The sequence below is a fragment of the Phyllopteryx taeniolatus genome, chromosome 18 (assembly GCF_024500385.1).
Source record: "Phyllopteryx taeniolatus isolate TA_2022b chromosome 18, UOR_Ptae_1.2, whole genome shotgun sequence".
Classification (NCBI taxonomy): domain Eukaryota; kingdom Metazoa; phylum Chordata; class Actinopteri; order Syngnathiformes; family Syngnathidae; genus Phyllopteryx; species Phyllopteryx taeniolatus.
Window position 1 is genome coordinate 9,433,789 of NC_084519.1, and position 21,355 is coordinate 9,455,143.

Genomic DNA, 21,355 nt, shown 5'->3' on the forward strand with positions numbered 1-21,355 from the left:
AAGTTAGCGTAGCGAGTGAGACGAAGTAAACAATTGCGGAATGACCTTTTGGCATACGAGGAAAGTGAAGTTGCGCTGCGCTATCTTTTTTCTTTTTTTTCTTTTGCGCGCGGAGAGCTGTCAGAACTCAGAATGCTGCAGATAACATTAAAGATGTTTGTCGGCGATAACAAGGCGTTTATAACCTCGCGAGAACAAAGAATGCACTAACTCGACCACAAGTCCAGTTATGCTATGGAAAACAATGCACTGCCTCTTTGTTTTAACAGTTATCCTAAGGTGCAGCTCTGTGCGTATGCCTTTAAAACCACTAATGTTGGAAACGGAAGCCAGCTGAGCAAGTTCATCAGCTTTTTTTTAATTTTTTTTTATTTTTTTTAAAAGTTGATTTATAGCTTCGTCATAATTTCTCTATACACTCCACAGATCTGCATGGGTGCAGTCTATGTAGTATGATTGTAATTTTGTTTTAGCACTTCCCCCTGCATGTCCTCCATGCACATGGGCTCTTTTCACTAATTTAGGGGGTGGTGGGGGTCACTGCTTTATTTGTATAAATGTGTCTTCGCATTGTATTAGTTCCTCCATACGCGACCGTATTGTCCTGGTCACTTGTAATTACTATCACCCCTGATGAGCCTTTTGTCCCAGGGCAGTCATCAAAATAGTGGCCTGATAAAGAGGTTCAATACACACAGCAGGGCAATGGGCTGTGTAGTTAATTTGTAATGCACTGAGGGCTTCTTAAAAAGAAACATTAACATGGACTATTTTCAGTTTTAATGACTGAAAACACTCATGCATGTTTGTTTATTTATTTATATTTGTATTTGTTGAACCTTTATTTGTCCAGGTAAGGCAATTGAGAACAGATTCTCATTTGTAATGCCGACCTGGCAACAGACAGCTGTGTTAAACAAAGCAAAAGAAAAGTAAATGCAAATACATAAACAATAAACTGTACAACGTGATATATGTAGTTATACATTATATTACATCATAGCACATGAGGAATAAACTGATCTAAACAGGCTAAAAACAGGTACGGTAATCATGTACAGTATCCCTCACTAACTTTTTAAACGCTAATATTTAGATGAATGAAGTGAGTTTTAATTTTTGTTGCAGAGTATTCCAGAAGAAAATTGAAAAGAAGATTGAGCAAAAGTAGTGCAGACTTTTGGACCATGGAGGTTAATAAAACTGCTGCAACTGAGAGTGTGGGTGGTGGTATGCATGGTGAGCAGAGAGCCAAGATAGGGTGAGGTCTTACCGATGGACTAGTGAATTTGTATTTTAAGGCCAATAGCATACTTTTAATAATGTGTCACATGGCAACCAGGTTGTTTGCTTTGCATGCAGGTTTCAAATCCCACACCTGTGTACACATGCATTGTGCATCTTGTCATCTGTTCAGTTTAAACTTAATTGATATTGCAAGTTTTGGTCAAGACTGAAATATCACATCCCGCATGGAAGGCCGAACCTGCTTGTAATTTAGGCCACTTAACATTTAAATTTGATTTGCACTCATGCAAATGAATCTACCGCCTCATCTTGCTACATGTAAACTATGAAACGCAAGTATGCCTACAGCTGTTGCCTGCACCTCGAGGGTATTATTAAAAACTACATCTTGCTATCTGAAACCAAATTGAGGGGAGCCTGAGCCAGGCTATGCAAATTAGCCCAGTTGTAGTAGTTGGAGCAGGAAGCCCGAGATCCATTGAATCTTAGCCCGGGACATTTGCATGGGCGCGATTGGACAGGTTAAGAGCAGCCATTTAGACAGCTTCCCCCTTTGCAAAGCATTGTGTGCACAGGTTGGTTCATTTGACTGTTGTTTTTAATGATGGCCCTTGGGCTCCAGATAGCATCCCAACCAAAGTCTCCAATCTACTACTAAGAACACCACACATGAGATTCTCCATGGTTGTTTGATTTAAGAAAAGCCAAAGAGATATAATCTAATTGCCCATAATAGGTTATGCATGGGTATTTACCATATCTCAGTGAAGGAGGTTTTTATTGCTGTTTGTTTATGAGCTCCAAATGCACTCTGTTATTTGGTTGGTTGGAAGGATTAAGCATAAACTATTTAACCAAATCAGGCCATTGAACACAAGCACCAGAACACCGCAAGTCCCAAATTAAAAGACTCGAAATAAGTCACAAAGTCAGGAAAGCTACAGTTCTACAGTGTTGTATCATAAAGTCGCGAAAGTGCCAAATGGCCACATTGATTTAGGGCAAACTCACCTTAGGCAATTCCTATTGTGCTTGGGCACGCTTGACATCTAATGTCCAAAACGACTTGAAATAATCCAAAACGTCAAGTGTCATATCATGAGGTGGCATACATGTCTTTGGGCATGCTCTCCTTAGGCTATTGTTACCACACTTGATATTCCACAACGTAGCGACCATCTATTTATTCTATTATTTAGATATATTTAAAGCTTTATACATTACACCAATACAAACGATGCATGTGAGGTGCAGGTATTATTTTCGTCTACTGGGGCTCGCCACACGCTCTACACTGTATTATCTGTGACTTTGAATGTGGGTGTGATCACCATAAAAAATCCACAATATCAAATTAGATGAGATTATTATGTACAGTCCGATTAAAAAATCTGTGATACCGTGAAACCGCTAAATTTTTACACTTGCGTGACAAGTTAGGAAAAAAATGGCCAACCATGAGGCACATGCATCATTAAAGTTAATTGTTTGTAAACCTATGTTTACACATGTAGGACAATTAGTAATGTTAAAATGTAATTACTAAATGTTTTATCATGGCAACAGTTACCCCCTGAAAGGCTTATTTCCATTATTTGATGACATTATAATCTATCAGTTTGCTACATAAAGACAAGTAAGATTAAACACATTTCTTCCCAGACTTGTTTGGACCACCTGATTAAGGTGTTGCGTTTCCCCCCAGAGTTGACTTAATGTAATATATATTCTTATAATACTCACTCCCATCTGCATATTATGGAAAACTTTACATCATGCCTTCTGCCGACTTGTGGGATTATTCTCCCTACCCAGGCTTGTATAAATCGCTATTCCAATATTCTGCAATTGACAGATTGCTATTGTTTGCGTTCACTTAATTCATAGATACTTTAAAATGAACACCTTTGTTTAAAACTACAGCTCTTGCCAAATGTAATTATGGCATATATAATTTGTGATGGCGCAAACAAACTGTGAATGCCACTCAACAATAATGTATTCAATAATCTTTTTTTTTTGCACATAACTTAAATAAAGTCCAAATCTGATGATCCACCCATTCATTTCGCAATCTGTCCCTCCATCTGTTTCATCCATCTAATCAGTCCGGCAGCTCGCAGATAAAATTAAAAATACAAAAAGGCTTTTCGGGGGAGGAAACAATGTTGTCATTTTTAATAGAGTGCAAATAATTACGTTGGGATAAAGGAAGCCCACAGATAGGCTGACATTTATTTTTAAATGTTTTGTGGCTTCAAAAGGTTGTTTCGTGAGATAAAATCACATTTGCACGCTCCAACGTCTTGCAATATTTTCCATCTCCATTGCGAAGCTTTGGTGTGTTTTTAGCTGCTTTGGGTTTGAGACGTCCTAGAAACATTTGTGGTGTGATGCAGTTCATGGATGAACATAATGTATTATTTTAGCATCCCCTTATTATTCCCACCACATTCTTATAAACCTCAGCAGATGTCTTTTTTCCCCCTATAATTTCACAAAATCCACGTTGCACCTGCTTTTATCAGATTATTATTTGACATTTCCATCCTCTTCTTTTTCATCGACACAGGCATGAACGCAGCTGGATCATGTTATTTTTGACTACGCACGTATAGCACTTCAATGACTCGTTCATTGATAAATATCTGCACTTGCACGTGAATACATCAGTAGAACTTAGAGGCCACTACCTATATTTTTTAAGTCGATATGTTTTCTTGTACGATGATATTGATTATTGAAACAATAAATTGCACAGATTGTCTACATTGTAACCGAAGTGAAAAACAAGCAACCGTGAAGCTTTGAGAAAATTTAAACTCAATCAGAGACATTGTACAAACATTTGCTATATCCAAACCAATCATATGGAATGTCCTGAAGAAAAAAAAACAACTGATGTAATGAGTGACATACATCAAAGGGGCAGATCAAGGAAAACAACATCAACTGAAGGAATAAGCATGTTGAGTTGTGTTGCTGCCATCCAGGGTTGAGGAGCAGGGGCGGTTCTATGGGGGCAGTGGAGCCAGGAAGGCCAGTGCCCCCCCTAACACTGGGCTTGGGCTTGCCCCCCAAAATGTCGATTTCAATTGTACTCATGATACCAAAACATGCAACCTCATGTATGGAATACACCTGAGGCAATGTCATGGAATGTGAACTCAGAGGTGGCCAGAAACATTTGGTCTGCCAATTTAATGAAAGGTTTAACAAATTGCCACAAGATAATGCACTAAATTAACTAAGAAGTTCATTAGGGGCAAGGCAATGCCCCTAAATCCTCTAGAGCAGTGATTTCCAAATCTCACATCATACTACTAAACAACGAATATACTGAACTAATGATGAGCTTGTCTCAATTTCAATGCCCAAGTACAGTTCAGTTGTATTGAACTTTTTTTCTGCAATAATTTTAATTGAATCATTAAGTACAGTTATTTGCCCTATATTTAAGCACAGTGTTAATGTTGAAACTGCATAATCTTACAGTGGTTTATATTAAAAATACTTTTTAATAATAATAATAATAAAATCTTGTTTTTGATGAACACTTAGGCTGACTACACTACTATTATAATGTTGGTCATTAGTTGGAGAGCTAAGTTTGTATTCGGTGGCATTTGGTGTAAAATGTTTGACCATGATACAATCACATGGGGTGAGAAAATTAGCTCACACAGTCAACAGTATTTGCCACAAACTAAACACATTCTGCTTCCATAGTGTTATTTCACACACTTTTTACACAAAATGTCCTCACAACTCATGATTACAAAATGCTTATTTTTTTTTCTTGCAGGGTTTCCCAAATAAAGGTGGCACGGTGGACGACTGGTTAGCACATCTGCCTCACAGTTCTGAGGACCCGGATTTAAATTTAGCCTCGCCTGTGAGGAGTTTGCATGTTCTCCCCGTGCCCGGGTGGGTTTTCTCCGGGCACTCCGGTTTCCTCCCATATCCCCAAAACATGCATGGTAGGTTGATTGCAGACTCTAAATTGCCCGTAGGTGTGAATGTGAGTGCGAATGGTTGTTTGTTTATATGTGCCCTGCGATTGTACCCCACCTCTCGCCCGAAGATAGCTGGGATAGGCTCCAGCACGCCCGCGACCCTAGTGAGGAGAAGCGGTATGGAAAATGGATGGATGGGTTTCCCAAATAGAAAGTTGTGAGCCAAAATGGGTCACGGGTCTGATTAATAATGATCATTTTTCAAATACGCTTGGCAATGGAAATCTCAAATTTGAACAGAAAACGTTTGGGAAAAACCCTAATTATTCTCATTATTATTTTTGTTGCATCATAAAACAGAGGCAAACATGTAAATTCAGCAGTGTATAGTAAAATGCAATTTAAAAAACAAAAAACAAAACAAAGAGCTTACCGATACTTGGATGCCATCTCGATCCTAGAGATTTTCAGAAATCTGGAGTGGCGTTATTTATAACATTAGTACGGCAATTAAACTTCTTTGATCCTTTGAAGTTCCTTCATCTCCTTTAACACAGGCCTTTTTATGACGTCAAAGGTAGCAAAATTGAAATACAACGCATTCGTGACAGAAACTGTATTTAGGGTAAATATCTACTGCTAAAGAAAGAAAACAAGGTATCAAAACGTTGAAATTGTGTATACATTTAAAAACAATAAAAAATAAAACTTATTCGTCTTTCACGGTTGTTCGATGCGCATGCGCACGCGCACAAGCGACGTATTTGCTTCCGGATTCTGACACACATGTCACAACAATTCGACAAGAAACAACAACAAAAAAACAACACGTCTCCCCCGCTTTGGGTCGAGAAACGACACATGAGCCAAAATGTCTCGACACAGAAACGTCCGAGGCTACAACTACGACGAAGGTACCTCAACTCAGCTAGTGGGTTCATAAATCTCATGGCTAGGCCTCAACATGCTAAGCTAGTTAGCTGGGAAGCTAAATTTCCGTGTTGTTCAACGGAGGGCTGGCGGCTAACGTTACCTTGCCCATTTATTTTGCTGTCGTGTCAATGAACAACCACTGCATCATGTTATTTGCCTGCATCATAACGTGATTGTGCTCTGTTTTGAAGTGACATAATGTGCTACAAGATAAACATGTACTGCTTACTGCCTTACGTTGTTATTTAGAGTCTGCAGAACAAGTTTGGAAACTGTTATGGTCCAAACATTTATACATCATCCGATTCCCTTCGTAACATTTCGTTCATATTTTAATCCAATTAACTTTTTAAATAGTCTGAAAGATGACAATTTCCAGTTTGAGTTATTAATTTCCGTAAAATGCCTGATAAGATAACTAAACAGGTGGCATAAAAACGCACCAGCTTGTAATTGCAATTTTGGTGTGCTAATGTTTGTTACATTTTCTTTATTTTTTAGATTTTGAAGATGATGACATGTATGGACAATCTGTAGAGGATGACTACTGTATATCACCAGCAACAGGTGGGTATCTATTTATTTATGTAACCTTTATTTATGCAGGTAAAGCAATTGAGAACAGATTCTCATTGGCAATGCTGACCTGGCTGCAGACAGCAGAGTAAAACAAAGCAAAATAAAAGCAAATACAAATAATTACAGTAATAATAAGTACATCGACACCAAACTGTACAATATGATAGATAAAAAGGATATAATACATTGCTTTCATAGTATATGATGAATAAAAGGTTCATAACAGGCTAAAAACAGGTGCAGCGATCATGTACAGCCTAGGTGTCAAACTCAAGGCCCGGGGGCCAGATGTGGCCCACTACATTACTTTATGTGGCTCGCGAAAGCAAATCATGCTCGTCCATTTCTGTGATTTTTGCTCAAATCTGTACCCAAATTCCAAATTGTCATAATAATAAACAATAATGTTGAGATATTGCATTTTTCTGTTACCAAACCCTTCTTCTACAGTAACTTAAACAATACTCGAACAAACTATTATCCTGTCTTCTGATTTCAAAAGTAGTTATCTCTGAATTTGTTGTGTAATGGCAATAATATGATTTGGTGATTCAACATTTATATGGTTTCACTGTTCTAACCCTCTGAGGGAAATCATAACTACAATGCGCCCGAGACAAAAATGAGTTTGACACCCCGATACAGTATCCCTCACTAACTTTTTAAAAATGATATTGGGATTATTGAGATGAGTTTTATTACTTGTTGCACAGTTTTCCAGTCGTTTGGGGTAGAAAATTGAAAAGATCGACCAAAAGTATAATGCATGTCCCATTAGTAAAAGATGTCTGCTCAAGGTTGAAACTACAGACACTACCCTACTTACAAACAAGTTCAATTCCAGAAGGGTTTCCGTGTCTTGAATTGTTTGTAAGTTGTTTTGGTTTTTTTGCTGGAAGACGTCCGCCTTCACTCACCCGATCAGGGTTTCGCTACGCTTTTCGTAGTCGGTAGCGTGCCTGGAAGATTCCGTACGTCTGCTTTTATCACATAAAAACAAAAATTTTTTTTACAAACATCTCAAGGACATGCACAAATGTGTTGCCAAACTGACACTATTGGGTGGCAAAATTGGTGAAAAATATCACGAATAAAAATTTTGCTATCACGGCAATCAGTTCGTATATACACGTTTGTAATTTTAATGTTTGTAAGTAGGTTAGTGTCTGTACTGTCATACTATTATTCAGCATTATCTAGATTAGTGTTTCCCAACTTTTATTGAGCCACGGCATAATTTTACCTTAGAAAAATCTCATGGCACACCACCAAACAAAAATGTCACAAAAAGTATATACAGTGGTGTCTTGAGATACGAATTTAATCTGTTCCATGACCATGCTCGTATCTAAAACACTTGTCTCTCAAGTAATCTTTCCCCATTGAAAAAACATTAAATGCAATTAATCCATTCCAACTCCCTCAAAAACACCATGTTTTTAAATGTTCTTTTCATAATTAAAATACAGAAATAACATTTGCTCTCCACATAACCTGTAAACAAGGAAAATCCAAGCCCAAAAAACAACTGAACCTAATGTCTTGTCCTTCCTTGTTGTTCTTCTTTCCGTCGAGTGGAAGTATATTTAATTGTTCTATCTGTCACTATACGTCACAGGCATAGCTCGATGGACAGAAATACATTATTTTTAGTTGATAAATATAAATTTTGGGACCAATTAAGTGAAATTACATAATTTCCTGCTGTTGGGAATTACTGATCCATATATTTATCCAAGTAAAATATCTATTTATATTTATCTTTGTACAGCAAATCAGTTCATCTATTCTTGTCGAGAGAAACAAGTGCCGAAGGAAGAGACCCTTGAAGAGGAAGAATACGAAGAAAAGGATGCACCCATGTCCCCGACCATCAGCCATAACCTTGACCCGCTTGAGCAAGGTAAAATACTTAATAATACATACTGAGTAGTTCACAGTGCTGGTGTGTGTTGCAATCTTTATCCTCCTGGGGATTAATCAATTTTAGTGATTAATTTAAATGTTTTTTTATATAAAAATTTTTTTTGCGTCTTCTGTGGTTCATTGTGTGTCCCTGCTGATGTGCGCTTTTTTTACATTACTTGGTTGTGAACAAAAGCACAGTCAGTATTTCTACGTATAGCGACTTTTCTGACCCCTCTAATGACCCTTTTACAGAAAGCGACACGCAACCTTAGTTACTGCTAAGAAGCAGACAACAGTAGCGGAGTCATTTTTACAATTGTTTAAAGCGCTCTTATTGTGTTTAATTGTTAAACATCTAAAATGTTAATTTATTATGGCTCACTTTTCCAAGACAATGTTCTTATTTTCACAGCATATGTAAAAACAAACAAACAAAAATCGATTTCTGTTTTTTGATACAAGTTAATGTTGGGGAAAAACGTTCTTGGAATAAAACTGTTTCAAAGCTTGTTTGGGATCAACAGAAATAAAGCAAATCCCAGAAATGGAAAAAAGCAAAACCTGAACATTTTCCATGTTAATTAAAAAACAAAAAAATAAATAAATCAATTAATATGGACATTTTTTATTTTTGTGAGGGGGAAAAAAAAAATCAGATTTTCTGTTAAGGCCATATGACCTTGTCCTATCCTCTGATATACTTCTGCCATCTAAGGTTTGTTTTCTGCCCACCACAGCCAAGCTCTACTCATGCCTGGACCACATGAGGGCTGTGCTGGGTGACTCGATGCCAGACTCCGTGTTGAACCAGGCAGCCATAAGATGTGGATTCGATGCACAGAGGGCGCTTGATGCGGTTTTGTCCGAAGAACCCATAATGGCCCACATCCCCAACACCACAGCTGACGTTCCGCCTGCTGTCCAGAAATTGAGTGAGGAGAAAGCGCCTTTACCTCAAAGAAGCAAGCAGACGGCCGTGATTGAGAAAGGTAGTTGTAGTTGTTTTCAACTTGACCTGTTTAGTAGTGTGATCAGAACAGTACTTTCTTCTAGTTCAAGGATTCTCAGTGTGGTACTACTAGTTGTATGCGGGCTCCCTCTAGTAGTATGTGAAAGAATCACTGCCCAAGTGAAGTTCAGTTATATTTAACTTTACATAAAAGTTGCATTTGATCTTTAAGCAGTTTGTTTTTAAACTTTTATTTAGATGATTTTTTTTTCAATTGTGCAATTTTAATTGAATCATTAAGTAGTTTTTTTTTTTTTTTTTCTCTTTTTAAGCTCAGCATTAATAATCAAACTGTACATTTTGTTAAAGTGGCTTACAATAGTATTAAATATACTTTTTAGGAAAAATTTCTCGTTTTTAAGAGCACTTAGGCCTACTACACTACTGCAATTTAATGTTGGTACATGGAGAGCTAGGTATGTATTTAGGTGGTACTTGGTGTAAAAAGTTTGACAAGCAATGTTCTAGCTCACTAAAGCATATATCCCAATCTCTTGTGTGGTGAGTGAGACTGGCACAGAAAAGCATGTAAATTCGTCCCAAAATGTCCCGGTTTCGAATCTTGGCACTCCTTTTGTGTAACTTGTGTGCGTTTTCTCCTGGTAATGCACCTCCCTCCCACATTCCCAAAAAATGTACATTAGATTCGCTGAAGAACCAGAGTGTCAATGGTTGTTTGTCTTTGTGTGCACTGCGAGTGGCGACCAGTCCAGGATGTAGGCCTAAAGTTAGCTGGGATAGGCTCCAGCTCCCCTGTGACTCTGATAACAAGCACTAATAGAAAACATGATTTTTTTTTTTTCAATATTATTTCCAGGGTTGTAAAGTTAATAATTGGTTCATTTGAAGTAATATTTTAGCATTCTGTTGATATAAAAAGTAAATCTTTTCTTAGCTTGGATGAATAGTAAAGACACATCAGTTGTGAAACTTATTTATTTATTTTACATTTTTACTTGTCACACTAGTGTTAAAAAAAAGATTAACCACTGTGAAATGTAAAAATCAATACAGCCCTCCTTGATAACAAGGGAAAACTCAGCTTCCACCAACAGTTACAGTACTATAGTGTATCTGTTGTGTGTGTGAGATTAAGATGTTTATTAATGCTTAGAGCAAAACAATTAGCCAAAAAGTCAGGAAGTAGGTGTGTAGCATATTAACTTAAGTTCCTTTCTTTTCTCTAAAAACTGCAGTACCCCTGATATCACACAACAAACACAGGCCTACTTTGAAGTATGTAATCTGAAGATATTTCCACTTGAACTTTTTGGAAAAAAAGTGCAGTTTACCTAAAAACATTCACATTTATGACAATCTTTTAACAAAGTGCCTCTTTTTTTCCCCTGTTCTTTTTCTCTGGATTGATGGCATGATTCTTCTGTCGTCTCTGTGCTTCTCTTGCCTCCCCTCCTCTCCGCCAACTGCAATCGGCTTCTGTAAGGTAAGGAGCCGACTCGTTTGCCTCTTTGTCAGACATGATAGCTGCAGCGCCCAAACTCGACATTTTGTCACCGCTTATGATGCTCGGCGGCTGCCGACAGCAGAATAATGGCGGGCTTGGCGTTAGCAGCACTAGTCTGGCACACCTCATATCTGAGCATGAGCAAAACAGTAAACAGACAGGCGTTGGCGACAAGGGGTCCGGTTTGGCCGCGCCATCCCTGAACACACCTCTCATTTTTAATAATAATCTGTTTTTGGGCACGTTAGAATCTTTAAATATGTCATCTGTGCCTCACAGTTCAGCTCCTTCGCTACTTTCAGCTTCCCAAAGTAGCCTCTCCATAACGCCACCCGGTATAAAAACTGCAACACCGCCTCCTGGATTCGGGTGTCTGGGTTCTGACTTGTACAGTCAACAATCAAGGGGAAGCAAGGCCGTAGTTGGTCACCCTCAGGGCAGCCCATCGTTGGCCGATTTAATCCAAGAGAATTCCAACCGAAGCCCGATATCCACTGACTCTCACTGTGGTGACAAAGCATCAGGGGGTTTGCATGAGGCGACACATCTCTCGCTATCTGAACTCGCCTCGCAGCACCAAAGCAGATTGAGCCACCTTCCGAAAAACACCAACATAAACATCAGCGGGATCATGTCGCTATCTGAGCTAGCGCTGCAGCCTCACACCGAGAGCCCTTTATTGGTGTCGTCCCATCAGGCAGCAGGCACTCCAAAGCGACCGCCGGGCTTCCCGGAGCCGCTCCCCGTCTCGCGTTTGACCTGCGCACCAGGCGAAACCTCCGCCACCTCAAATGGGTCACAGTACTTCCTCAGCTCGCTCGCCTCACCAGCGAAACCGGCGCTGGCGCCAAACGCTTCAAAAGGCGGGGACAAGCGTGAGCTCCACCGCAAGGTCGGGAACCCGAGGGAAAACCGCGAGAACCCGAGGTCAAACCAGCGCATTGATTTGAGCGCTCTAATTGCCAACATTGACGATTTCCCCTCGCTATCCTGTCCCGCGCCGGTCGCCTTTGGGGTGGACTCTTCGGTCTTCGCTCGACCATCCGTCTTTGCCATCACGTTGTCCTTCCGAAGCTGCAGGCGACACAGGAGAACTCAAAGGCTCGGTAAAATCTGTCGGGAGGCAGGAAGTAGTCGGTTGGTATTTATCCGCAAGGCCAAAGAGCAGCACGGCCTACTTGAGCAGATCACGCCGTTCACGTTTGATACTCCTTCGCCGGACGACATCGTGAGGGCCAATCAAAAAAAAGCTTTCACCAGGTAGACGAGAGGTCATATAACACGAGACCTAGAAAAACTTGGAATAACATTGCTCTTTGCTGTGGACTAAACGCACCATTTGGCGCAATGAACTTTTCATGTGATGATATATTTGTACATTAGCGTTTATAGATCTTTTATTTTGTGCCACACACACTTCTTACGCTACTCCTCTACTTGATACAACTCTTGTTCTTATAAATTCCTTAGTTTTTCTGGCAGCTGAATGAATGTCTTACCAACTTTTGTAGATTTTTTTTATTGTGTGTACAAATGTGTTTTCTTGACTTTTAAAAAAGAGTGGTTATTTTAATGCACTTCTTCTGCCTTTGGCTTTTTAACCACACTTTACAGGAATGTCATTAAACTTTAGCTGTAGTGAAATTTGAAATAATAGTCTTTTAAATTGTTTTGCCTCTTTTCTTTTTTTTGGGCTTGGCAAACCCCACCTAGAAACTAAAAGAAAGAGGTTGATGTAGCGTGCAGGTGCAGTTATTGGATCTGGATCAGCTAACCATGGTGATGGTTTACTGTTGCTTGGGTTTGACATCATGGGGGAGACAACTTTTTTTTTTAATTCTTTTTTTTTTTTTTTTTTTTTTTTTTATAAATGACACCTGGGGTTTTTCTCATGAGCGAGTGTGTCACACACAGACTGTTTATTATGAATAATACACAGTCAATGTTATGAATAATGATGTAGAATTATTTAAAGGAATAATAATGAGAATTAATAATGTTTAAGTTAGTGTGTCACCACACGCTGCCTGAGGTTAATTTGGTAAATTGAAATAAAGGCACATTTAAATATGAATAATGTTTGAGGTTTTCTACCCATATGTTTAGATTACAAGGGTGCGGAAAATTTCTTTTGATCAAGTCCTCCGAAGGCAATACTCCATTCATGGAAAAACAAATGTCGATCATTATATTCTCCGCTAAATGTAAAAACAGTGTAATTGTGATTATTATGAAAAATCATGGATGTATCTAGCCTTGTGAATGCTGTACGTTTTTTTTTTTTCCTCTCTCTCTCTCTCTCTCTCTCTTCTCCTTCATTTGTACCATGAGTCATGATGAGGTTTTGCTTTGAATCATCTCTGAGTGAATGACGACTATGAAGTGTTTATCTGCACTTTTGAGGCAGACTGAGAAAATATGGGCTGATGTTGAAGATACTTTAAAGTGACGGGCCACTGTTTGAATTGATGGGGTGTCAACCCCACGCAGGTGCACAAAGCTGCACAGGACCCCAAGGCAATGATACATGGACGAGCGAGCCGGGGAAAAGGATTGATAATTAGGGCAGATAGTGACAAGACAAGTCAAACCGGTTTCTCCCTGTCGCCTTTGGAGGAGTTTGGAAATTATTATAGTGATGCCTTGAGATATGAGTTTCATTAATTCTTGCAACTCGTATCTCATTTGAGCTTTCCCCAATGAAGTGAATGGAAATGCCATTTATCCATTCCAGCCTCCCCAAAAACAAAACAAAAAACAAGCAACAACATTTTTTATTTTTATAAGGAAAATAGCACTCTATAATATTTGACTTTGAAACATACAGTAATAACATCATTAAATCGAATGTAAAGAATTAAACAGTTTTTAGATCTTCATGAATTCATTGTGACTCCTTCTGGTGTGCGCGGCGACTTGGCCACCGAGGGGCAGTTTACTAGTCATGTAGATACAATCGAAGAAGACGTTCACAACTACAGTAAGTCAATCAGTAAACTGCAGTAATATTATTGGTTTTTAGTAGAGGATAAAGAATATATGCCTGTGAGTAGCCATGGGCAGGTATTAGATTTTGATGGCATGATAACTGGGCAAAAATATTGCAGTTACACAGTATCATGGTGTTGCGATTAGGTCGAAAATGTATTATTTTGAAATGTTAAAAGTAAATAAAAGTGTTTTTTTTTTCCTGTTGAATGCAGGTATATAAATACATGTAAAAAGAAAATATTTGAATTTAAAAAAAATACTCAAAATGTAGTACAACAGTAAAAGTACTACTTCGAAAATGAGTAGCCTCTCTGCTCTTCTCTGCTTTGTGAAGTAACCTCAAAGCGGAAACGAGTTGATGTTAGCTGTGCTAGTTAGCCATGTTATCTACCTCGGTAGCAAGTCTGTAGTATCTATTTCACTAATTGTAGACATGCTAACCCGTACATTTAGTTGCAAATGTTCATTTCAAGACAGCTTTATAATAATATATTATTGTTACCTGAAATGTGTCGGAGTGATTGGTGGTGCTCTCGTAAATGTGATATCGTATTGGAAGTATTGCCTCCAATAGCAGCCACTCTTTGTAAGCACGTTTTGCATATCCTCCTTCCTCTACCATGGACCTACCTGTCAAATTCCCATAGAGCCGGCTTTTTCAATAGAAAAAAGTCATCGGGCTCACTGACTGCTCACACCAACATCGGGAGGGAGAGGGTTTGTGTCTTTTTGCTTGCATTGACGACTCAAAAAAACAAAACAAAAAACAGCTCATACCATTGATGGAAGGTTTTAGAGGTTTTGAAATAGTGACTTTCTAAAAACTGCAGCATACTTTGCAACCGGTAACCAGCCAAAGCCTCACCACCACATAGATGCTATTCGTTAAAACTGCTGCTTGTTGTGAAATGAGTTGAGTTCACTGCCATTATGCAGCACTTGTATTTAAATCTTGTGTTCGCAAGTCAAGGCAAAAATTCATCCGAACGATGGCTCACATCTTGAAAAACTCAAACCAGGTCACTTGTATCTTAAGCCACCACTGTATTTCTGTTAAAGATCTCTGCAATCTGCAAGTTACACAGATGCTGAGTGATGAACACATTTGTCCGGCAACTTCTTTTGAAGACAAGTCACTGTGTGGGTTTTAAGCAGGATGCTGCATTTGTGGAGAAAATGTCACCACAGGCACACACTGACTTGATGCATGCAGCTGCCGACCATCTTGTGCCACGTCTATGACACACCACCTACGTTGGAAAATCTGATCACGTCTCTCAAGGTTCACAGTTTTGTCAACAGCTTTGACAGATCAAATCAATTTGGGAGTCAGCATGAGCGCAGTTTTGCACATTGCGCAAATTCTGTGTAGTTTAAATTTGGTGGTCACCCTTACAGTACACGGCATATGAACCAATGTTCCGTAAAAATTTAAACACATGGTCAAATGCCGGAACTGGGGTATGAATCTTAACACCTGAACGTCACTTAGTTCTGTTGTTTTGTCTCTCAAAACTAATATCAATATTTGGGAGATTTGAATTAGTTTATCGTGCAGTGTGTGGACGATGAGAAAGTACTCATACACCCCCACTTTTTACATACACACCCTTATCCAACATCAATATAATACATCTTATAATTTTAGAAGCAAGAAAACCTTGCAGAAAATGGTAATAGGTGTAAAATTTTACTGCATGGTGAAAAAGCAACACTCTCTGGCCACCGCCATCCATTAAAAAATAAAAGCCAGTAGTCCAAGTTAAAATACCAACATAAATCTAAACATTAGTTTAAGATAGTGGGATCAGAAATGGCATTTTCAATGGTTTTGGATGGTATATATTTTTTAAAGGTCCCCTTCCATCACATCCACTTTTTTCTACTCTTTTATGCACAACTTACTGTAGGTCAAAATGAGTCCGTGACATGGTTTAAGTTTGACATATCTGCGGTTTATTGATTGAATGCAAAAGGCAATAAAGGGAATAAGGCTTGGAAAACGACCGGCTCATATTTCCGTGTATTTGTGACGTCCATACAAATCCATCTATACAAATACGGTCTATAAAGTATACATGAGCAATACTAAACTAACAGTGTATGAAATAGTGAAACTTAGTTGTCGCCAGTGGTGATCATTGCGGCAAGTTCAGTTCCAATGAATGGGAGCAGATGACAAAACATAAATTCAAAATATCCCCCACTCTTAATTTTCACCCATGTCCCCTTTCAGATCACGTTCCCTACTAGAGGACCAATAATCCAATGTTTGGTGAATTGTGCTTCACAATGATAGTAAGACATCGAAGGACGTGACATCGCTATGAGTGCTTGGCCACCACAAGCTTCTGGACGCTAGCAGACGCCGTGATATGGACAAATCAGAACCAACCTGTTAACCATATTTAAATTCGGGAAGAGGAGCGATCCCGTCAGAGTAAAGCTTTACATGTCTCATATTAATGAGAAATCCAGCCGTCTCAAATTCCATGTGGAAAAGAACTAGAATAGCTTGAAAAAGGAAGTTTTGATCATTTCAATCGACATTATCTTGCAAACCCAATCAAAGGACATCAAAGATTATTTAAAAAAAAAAAAAATAGAAAATGATGGAAGGTGGCCTTTAAATCTGACACTGCTAAATAAATCAATCATTGGCAGAATATGCCTTAAAATGTATTTTATGCATAATATAAGGGTTAGAAAAAAAATACAGTGGTGCCTTGGTATACGTGTGACCCGTTTTACAAGATTTTCGAGGTACGAGCCATCATACGGCTGACATTTTGCTTTGAATTGGGAGCGCAAACTTGAGGTACAAGCGATGTAGGGTGGACAATTCAACTCCCTCCACAGTACGCAACAGTTTGGCAAATAGTGAACATTTTTTCAAAAAAGGGTTTCAGGCTGTTTAATGCCACTCCTTGTTGACATTTGCAGTAGTCACCAAACATAAAACACGTGTATTTAAAACAACCACATCTTTGCTGTATAAAAGTCCACTTAGCTTAATGCTATCAAACAATGCAAAACTCCATTAAATTAACACCATCAGTGTGTTAGAACCCTTTGAGCAATGGATATTTGCACACAAACGGTGGAGCAACACATGTATAAAGATAATATAATAGTTTCAGGCATATTCTTTATGCGCCATGAAAAATGACTAATATTACAATACAGTAATAGTCACAGTGTGGTCACAGTAGTAGAAGTACCTTTCTTCTTTGTTTGTGTCTGCATGACTGTATTATATTGCCTCCTGGTGGCCAAGGCAGTCACACTAGAAGGAGAAGCACATTGAATTGATTTGCAGCATTAAATCATAATGCAAACAGTTTAATTCTCTACATTCAATTTAATCACGTTATTACTCTGTTTTTATAAAGTACAGGGGGCTGGAACGGCTTTATGGCATTTTCATTCATTTCAATGTGGAAAGATGATCTGAGTGTGGTCACAGAATGTATTAAACTTGTATCTGAAGTCACCACATGCTGAAGTTGTTTTAAGAGAATGATTTGTTTACATTGGAAATATCAATTATTTTTTATAGCGTTCAAGTTTTTGGTAAGCTGACAATCTTTGTCATTAGGGACCAATGATGGAAGATATTGAAATGATTTAAGGGTTAAATCCGGGTAAGTCCACTTAAAACATGATGATCTGACGAACCAGGATGTTGCCTTAAGTGACACATATTTGTATGTGGTTGGGAACGCTGATAAATAGTAATGAGCTTCATTAACGAATGAGTTTCTTTGGCTGCCTGTAGCTATATGAAGTAGTAGAGTGTCATTTAACATTCATTTGCAGGGATCAAATCTTCTCGAGATTATAATAAAAGCAGTTGAAGCTAGTAAGGCTGATCTGGAGAATTAAAGAATTCCATCTCTTGACGTGTCTGAGTTGCGTAACCCCTTTGGACCCATGTGGCTGTCAATCACCCCCATCATCCACTGCCAGCCCTTCTTATTTAACTTCAGCCTGTGGGTTCTGACGGGGCGGGGCGGGGTGGGGGTGGGGGTGTTGATATTTGCATATCCTGGGCGAGCTCCTTGTATCCTGTGCTCAGTTAGGCCCTCGGGGCCCAGTTGTAAGGATGACTGGCTCACTGCAAGATCCTGCTCCGAAGCCTCAGAACCCGATTTGTAGTTTGTAGTTGAGCTCAGGCCGCCCTTATGTCAGGGCCGCCCTGGGGCCAACACACAAAAGAAACAAGAGTACCCTGAGAGCGCAGACCTCCACCAAGGCCAAACAACAATTTAAGATAGTATTGTCTTGTTGTTAAGTGGGTAATGTACTATTGGATGAAAGAGAAACTGAACTTGATATCCCTGTCCTGGATGTTTTGGTGTTGTTTTTCTTTCCCCCCTAATAATGGTGCCAAACCAATACAGTATTTTCAAAATTGTACCGTTGCCTGAACCATTACCTTTACAAAAGAAAATACAGACACTAAAATTAAAAACTAGTCTTTCTTTGTTCACCAGAACATTTTTTTTGTTTCCACCTTTTTTTCCCTGTTCTTTAATAATCAGCAGTGGAACATGGATTGAATTCACCTAAAAAAAAAAAAAAAAACCTGACAAAAAAGCAGAAAAATATTTTTGTGAAACATGTCAAGTAGAACAGTGACTTTGACAAGCCAAGATTCACCACCAAATCCTTATCTTCTGCTCAAAAACTGTGCTGATCTCAAATCTCAAATCCAAAGTGATGCAACACCTTTTGGATTCCAGTTACCAGATATAAATGTCTATGGGAGTGAATAAGTTCAAAGCTCACTTTAAATGTTATCTAACAAAACGACAATTTGCACCAAAAGAAAAATCACTCATCAAAATTAATCAAGACCATATTGCAGGACGAACAGCAAAATGATGCCTACACATACAAGTTTGAAAGTGTAAATTGCATTTTGTTAGATATTGATATGTGGAAAATATAACCAATTTGGCAAGCAATTTAAAAAAATATATCGTTTGGTTTTACAGAAAAAAATATGACAGCTCTTCTTTCATGGAAAAAATAATTATTCCATTAGAGCTGATATCTAGCAAATGTCCATGGTTTTCTTGATAATTATCAAAATCACTGAAATACAATGAAGCTTAAGTATGTCAAATAAGACAAAGTATTATGGAATCAGCTATATTTTTGTCGCGTTTATTGTATTCTTCAGGTAATATACCTTTAGTGGTACCAGGCATTAAAACGAACAAGAAATTGAAGAAAACAAAAGGTCTAATAATTGTTTCCATGACTGTACATTTACGTCACTCCACAAACACCTGCTTGTTTTCCGGCAAAATACAGCCACACTTTCAAGTGTAAATTCATAAGTGGCACTGAAATGTTACCAAAATTAATTTTACATTTACAAACACCAACTGTCAAACAATGGTTGGAGTAGAAGCCATACCTTGCATCTTTTTTGGATGGGTGTTTACACAATTGAACTGGACCCACACCAATGGCCTCTTCCCTGGGCGATGCCACACCCCACCACTGTTTTTTTGTGGAAAGGCGTTTGGCAGTTGTGGCGTAATCCGGAACACAAACAACCAGAAAATTCCATACAAACCGATTTAAAAAAACAAAACAAAAAAAAAACATGAAAACATGACCTCGTCCTTTGACTTGATGGAGGAACAACGATCTGGCAAGTCTCCTTTTAATTTGGTTGCACAGCACAAAATGTCCGTTTACTTAAGGAGATGTTTGTTGAAGTAGCAGTTATGGTCCAGTGGATGAATTGGGTACCTCTACGTGACTACTTTATCTCTCACAAACTATTAGCAGTTAGGTTTTCACTGTATCCCCATCATAAATTTAATTTATGAAGTACTTTTGCAGTTCAACTTTAAACTCACTGCATGGGTCATTGTGACTGTGAGCATACTGACTGAGTTGTGGTTGGGGATTACTCAGTCCATCAGTAAGGCCAGACTTTCAAACAATCTGTCCACTTACTTTGCTTCAATAACCAGAGGGACTTTTCCCTTTTGTGCTGAGTCAGTCATTCAAAGGAGGCTAAAGAAAGTGCTATCATAATTCTGCTGAGGCACAGCTTATCTCCCCCACATAGTCCCTCTTGAATTGTCTAGTGAAAGAGAGTTAATGGACGGAATGAACAAAATGCATTTTGTTTTCTTTAAAACCATGTAGCAAATGTTACTTTTCCACTTAATCAGCAATGTGGCATATTCTGCAAATTGTCTTGTCATGCCTCTGCTCTACATGGGATGCAACGGCCACTTTAGAGATTAACCCTTTGTGAGCCAGGAAGTAACACCGACAGTGTGCAGCCTCATCGTCTTAAATGAATCAGTAGCAGCTCAGTATGACTAGGACGGGTGGCCATTTAGGGCTGGGATGACAAAGCAGCAATGTTTGTTTTTTTAGGACAAGATTTTGAATATGAAGTAGTTGAGAATCTATGTTTTTTCAGGAAGGCCAATGAGAGAGAAATGGTTGTGAACACTCGTATTCTTGTTTCTTTTGCACTGGCAGTGCATAATTATCATGTTTTAGACAAGAACAGAATTGTGAATTTGGTGATGATCATTAAACTGATTTGAATACAAAGAAGTGGCCCCTAGTTTTGTGTCAGAGAAACCAGGGCAACCCTGGTCATGAAAATAAGTAAAAGTGGTTAAGAGAATTTCCCCAAAATATTTTCTTGTTGGCTATAATCAAGGTGACCCTGATTGAGAGTGTACATTACCCTTCTGTGTTCCTCGTAGCTAAAAGCAGAGGCATCTCTCAAAATAAACTGGACTGTGAAGTCGTACCCAAAGTGGCCCGTATGACCGTCTCTGGCAAGAAGCAGACCATGGGCTTCGATGTCCCCAGGTACCCAACACACCCACACACACACGCGTGCGCACAAAACCACGACCACCAGATAAGGTGCACACACACACATCACAAAATTAGGTACACACACAGATGCACTTGCACACTAGTCACAACATTAGGTACACACACATAAAAAAACACATACACACCTACCAGTCACAAGATTAGGTACACACACATGCAAACACTGATAGACGCACCTACCGACAACAAGATTAGGTACACACACACACAAACACTGATAGACATACCTACCAGTCACAAGATTAGGTACACACACGCACACCTACCAGTTACAAGATAAGATGCACACACGTTGTACTAGTTTAACCTGCAAGTAATGTTTTAACTTTAACTGTCACATAAGTTTAAAAAAAAATTAACCACTGTAATAAAAAT

The 21,355-nt window shown here is 38.7% G+C and overlaps 1 protein-coding gene across 6 annotated transcripts in view; it reads left to right on the forward strand.

The window, feature by feature from the left end:
* Positions 1 to 21,355, forward strand: part of hbs1l (HBS1-like translational GTPase) — a 33,233-nt gene that overhangs the window by 3,621 nt on the left and 8,257 nt on the right. For 2 of the 6 annotated variants that reach the window (XM_061753201.1, XM_061753202.1), the window contains exons 2-6: positions 5,054 to 5,228; positions 6,639 to 6,704; positions 8,488 to 8,619; positions 9,362 to 9,613; positions 20,842 to 20,950. In XM_061753201.1, coding sequence (XP_061609185.1) covers positions 5,054 to 5,228; positions 6,639 to 6,704; positions 8,488 to 8,619; positions 9,362 to 9,613; positions 20,842 to 20,950 — 734 coding nt within the window. The other 4 variants (XM_061753204.1, XM_061753203.1, XM_061753206.1 and 1 more) reach the window with 4 other exon arrangements.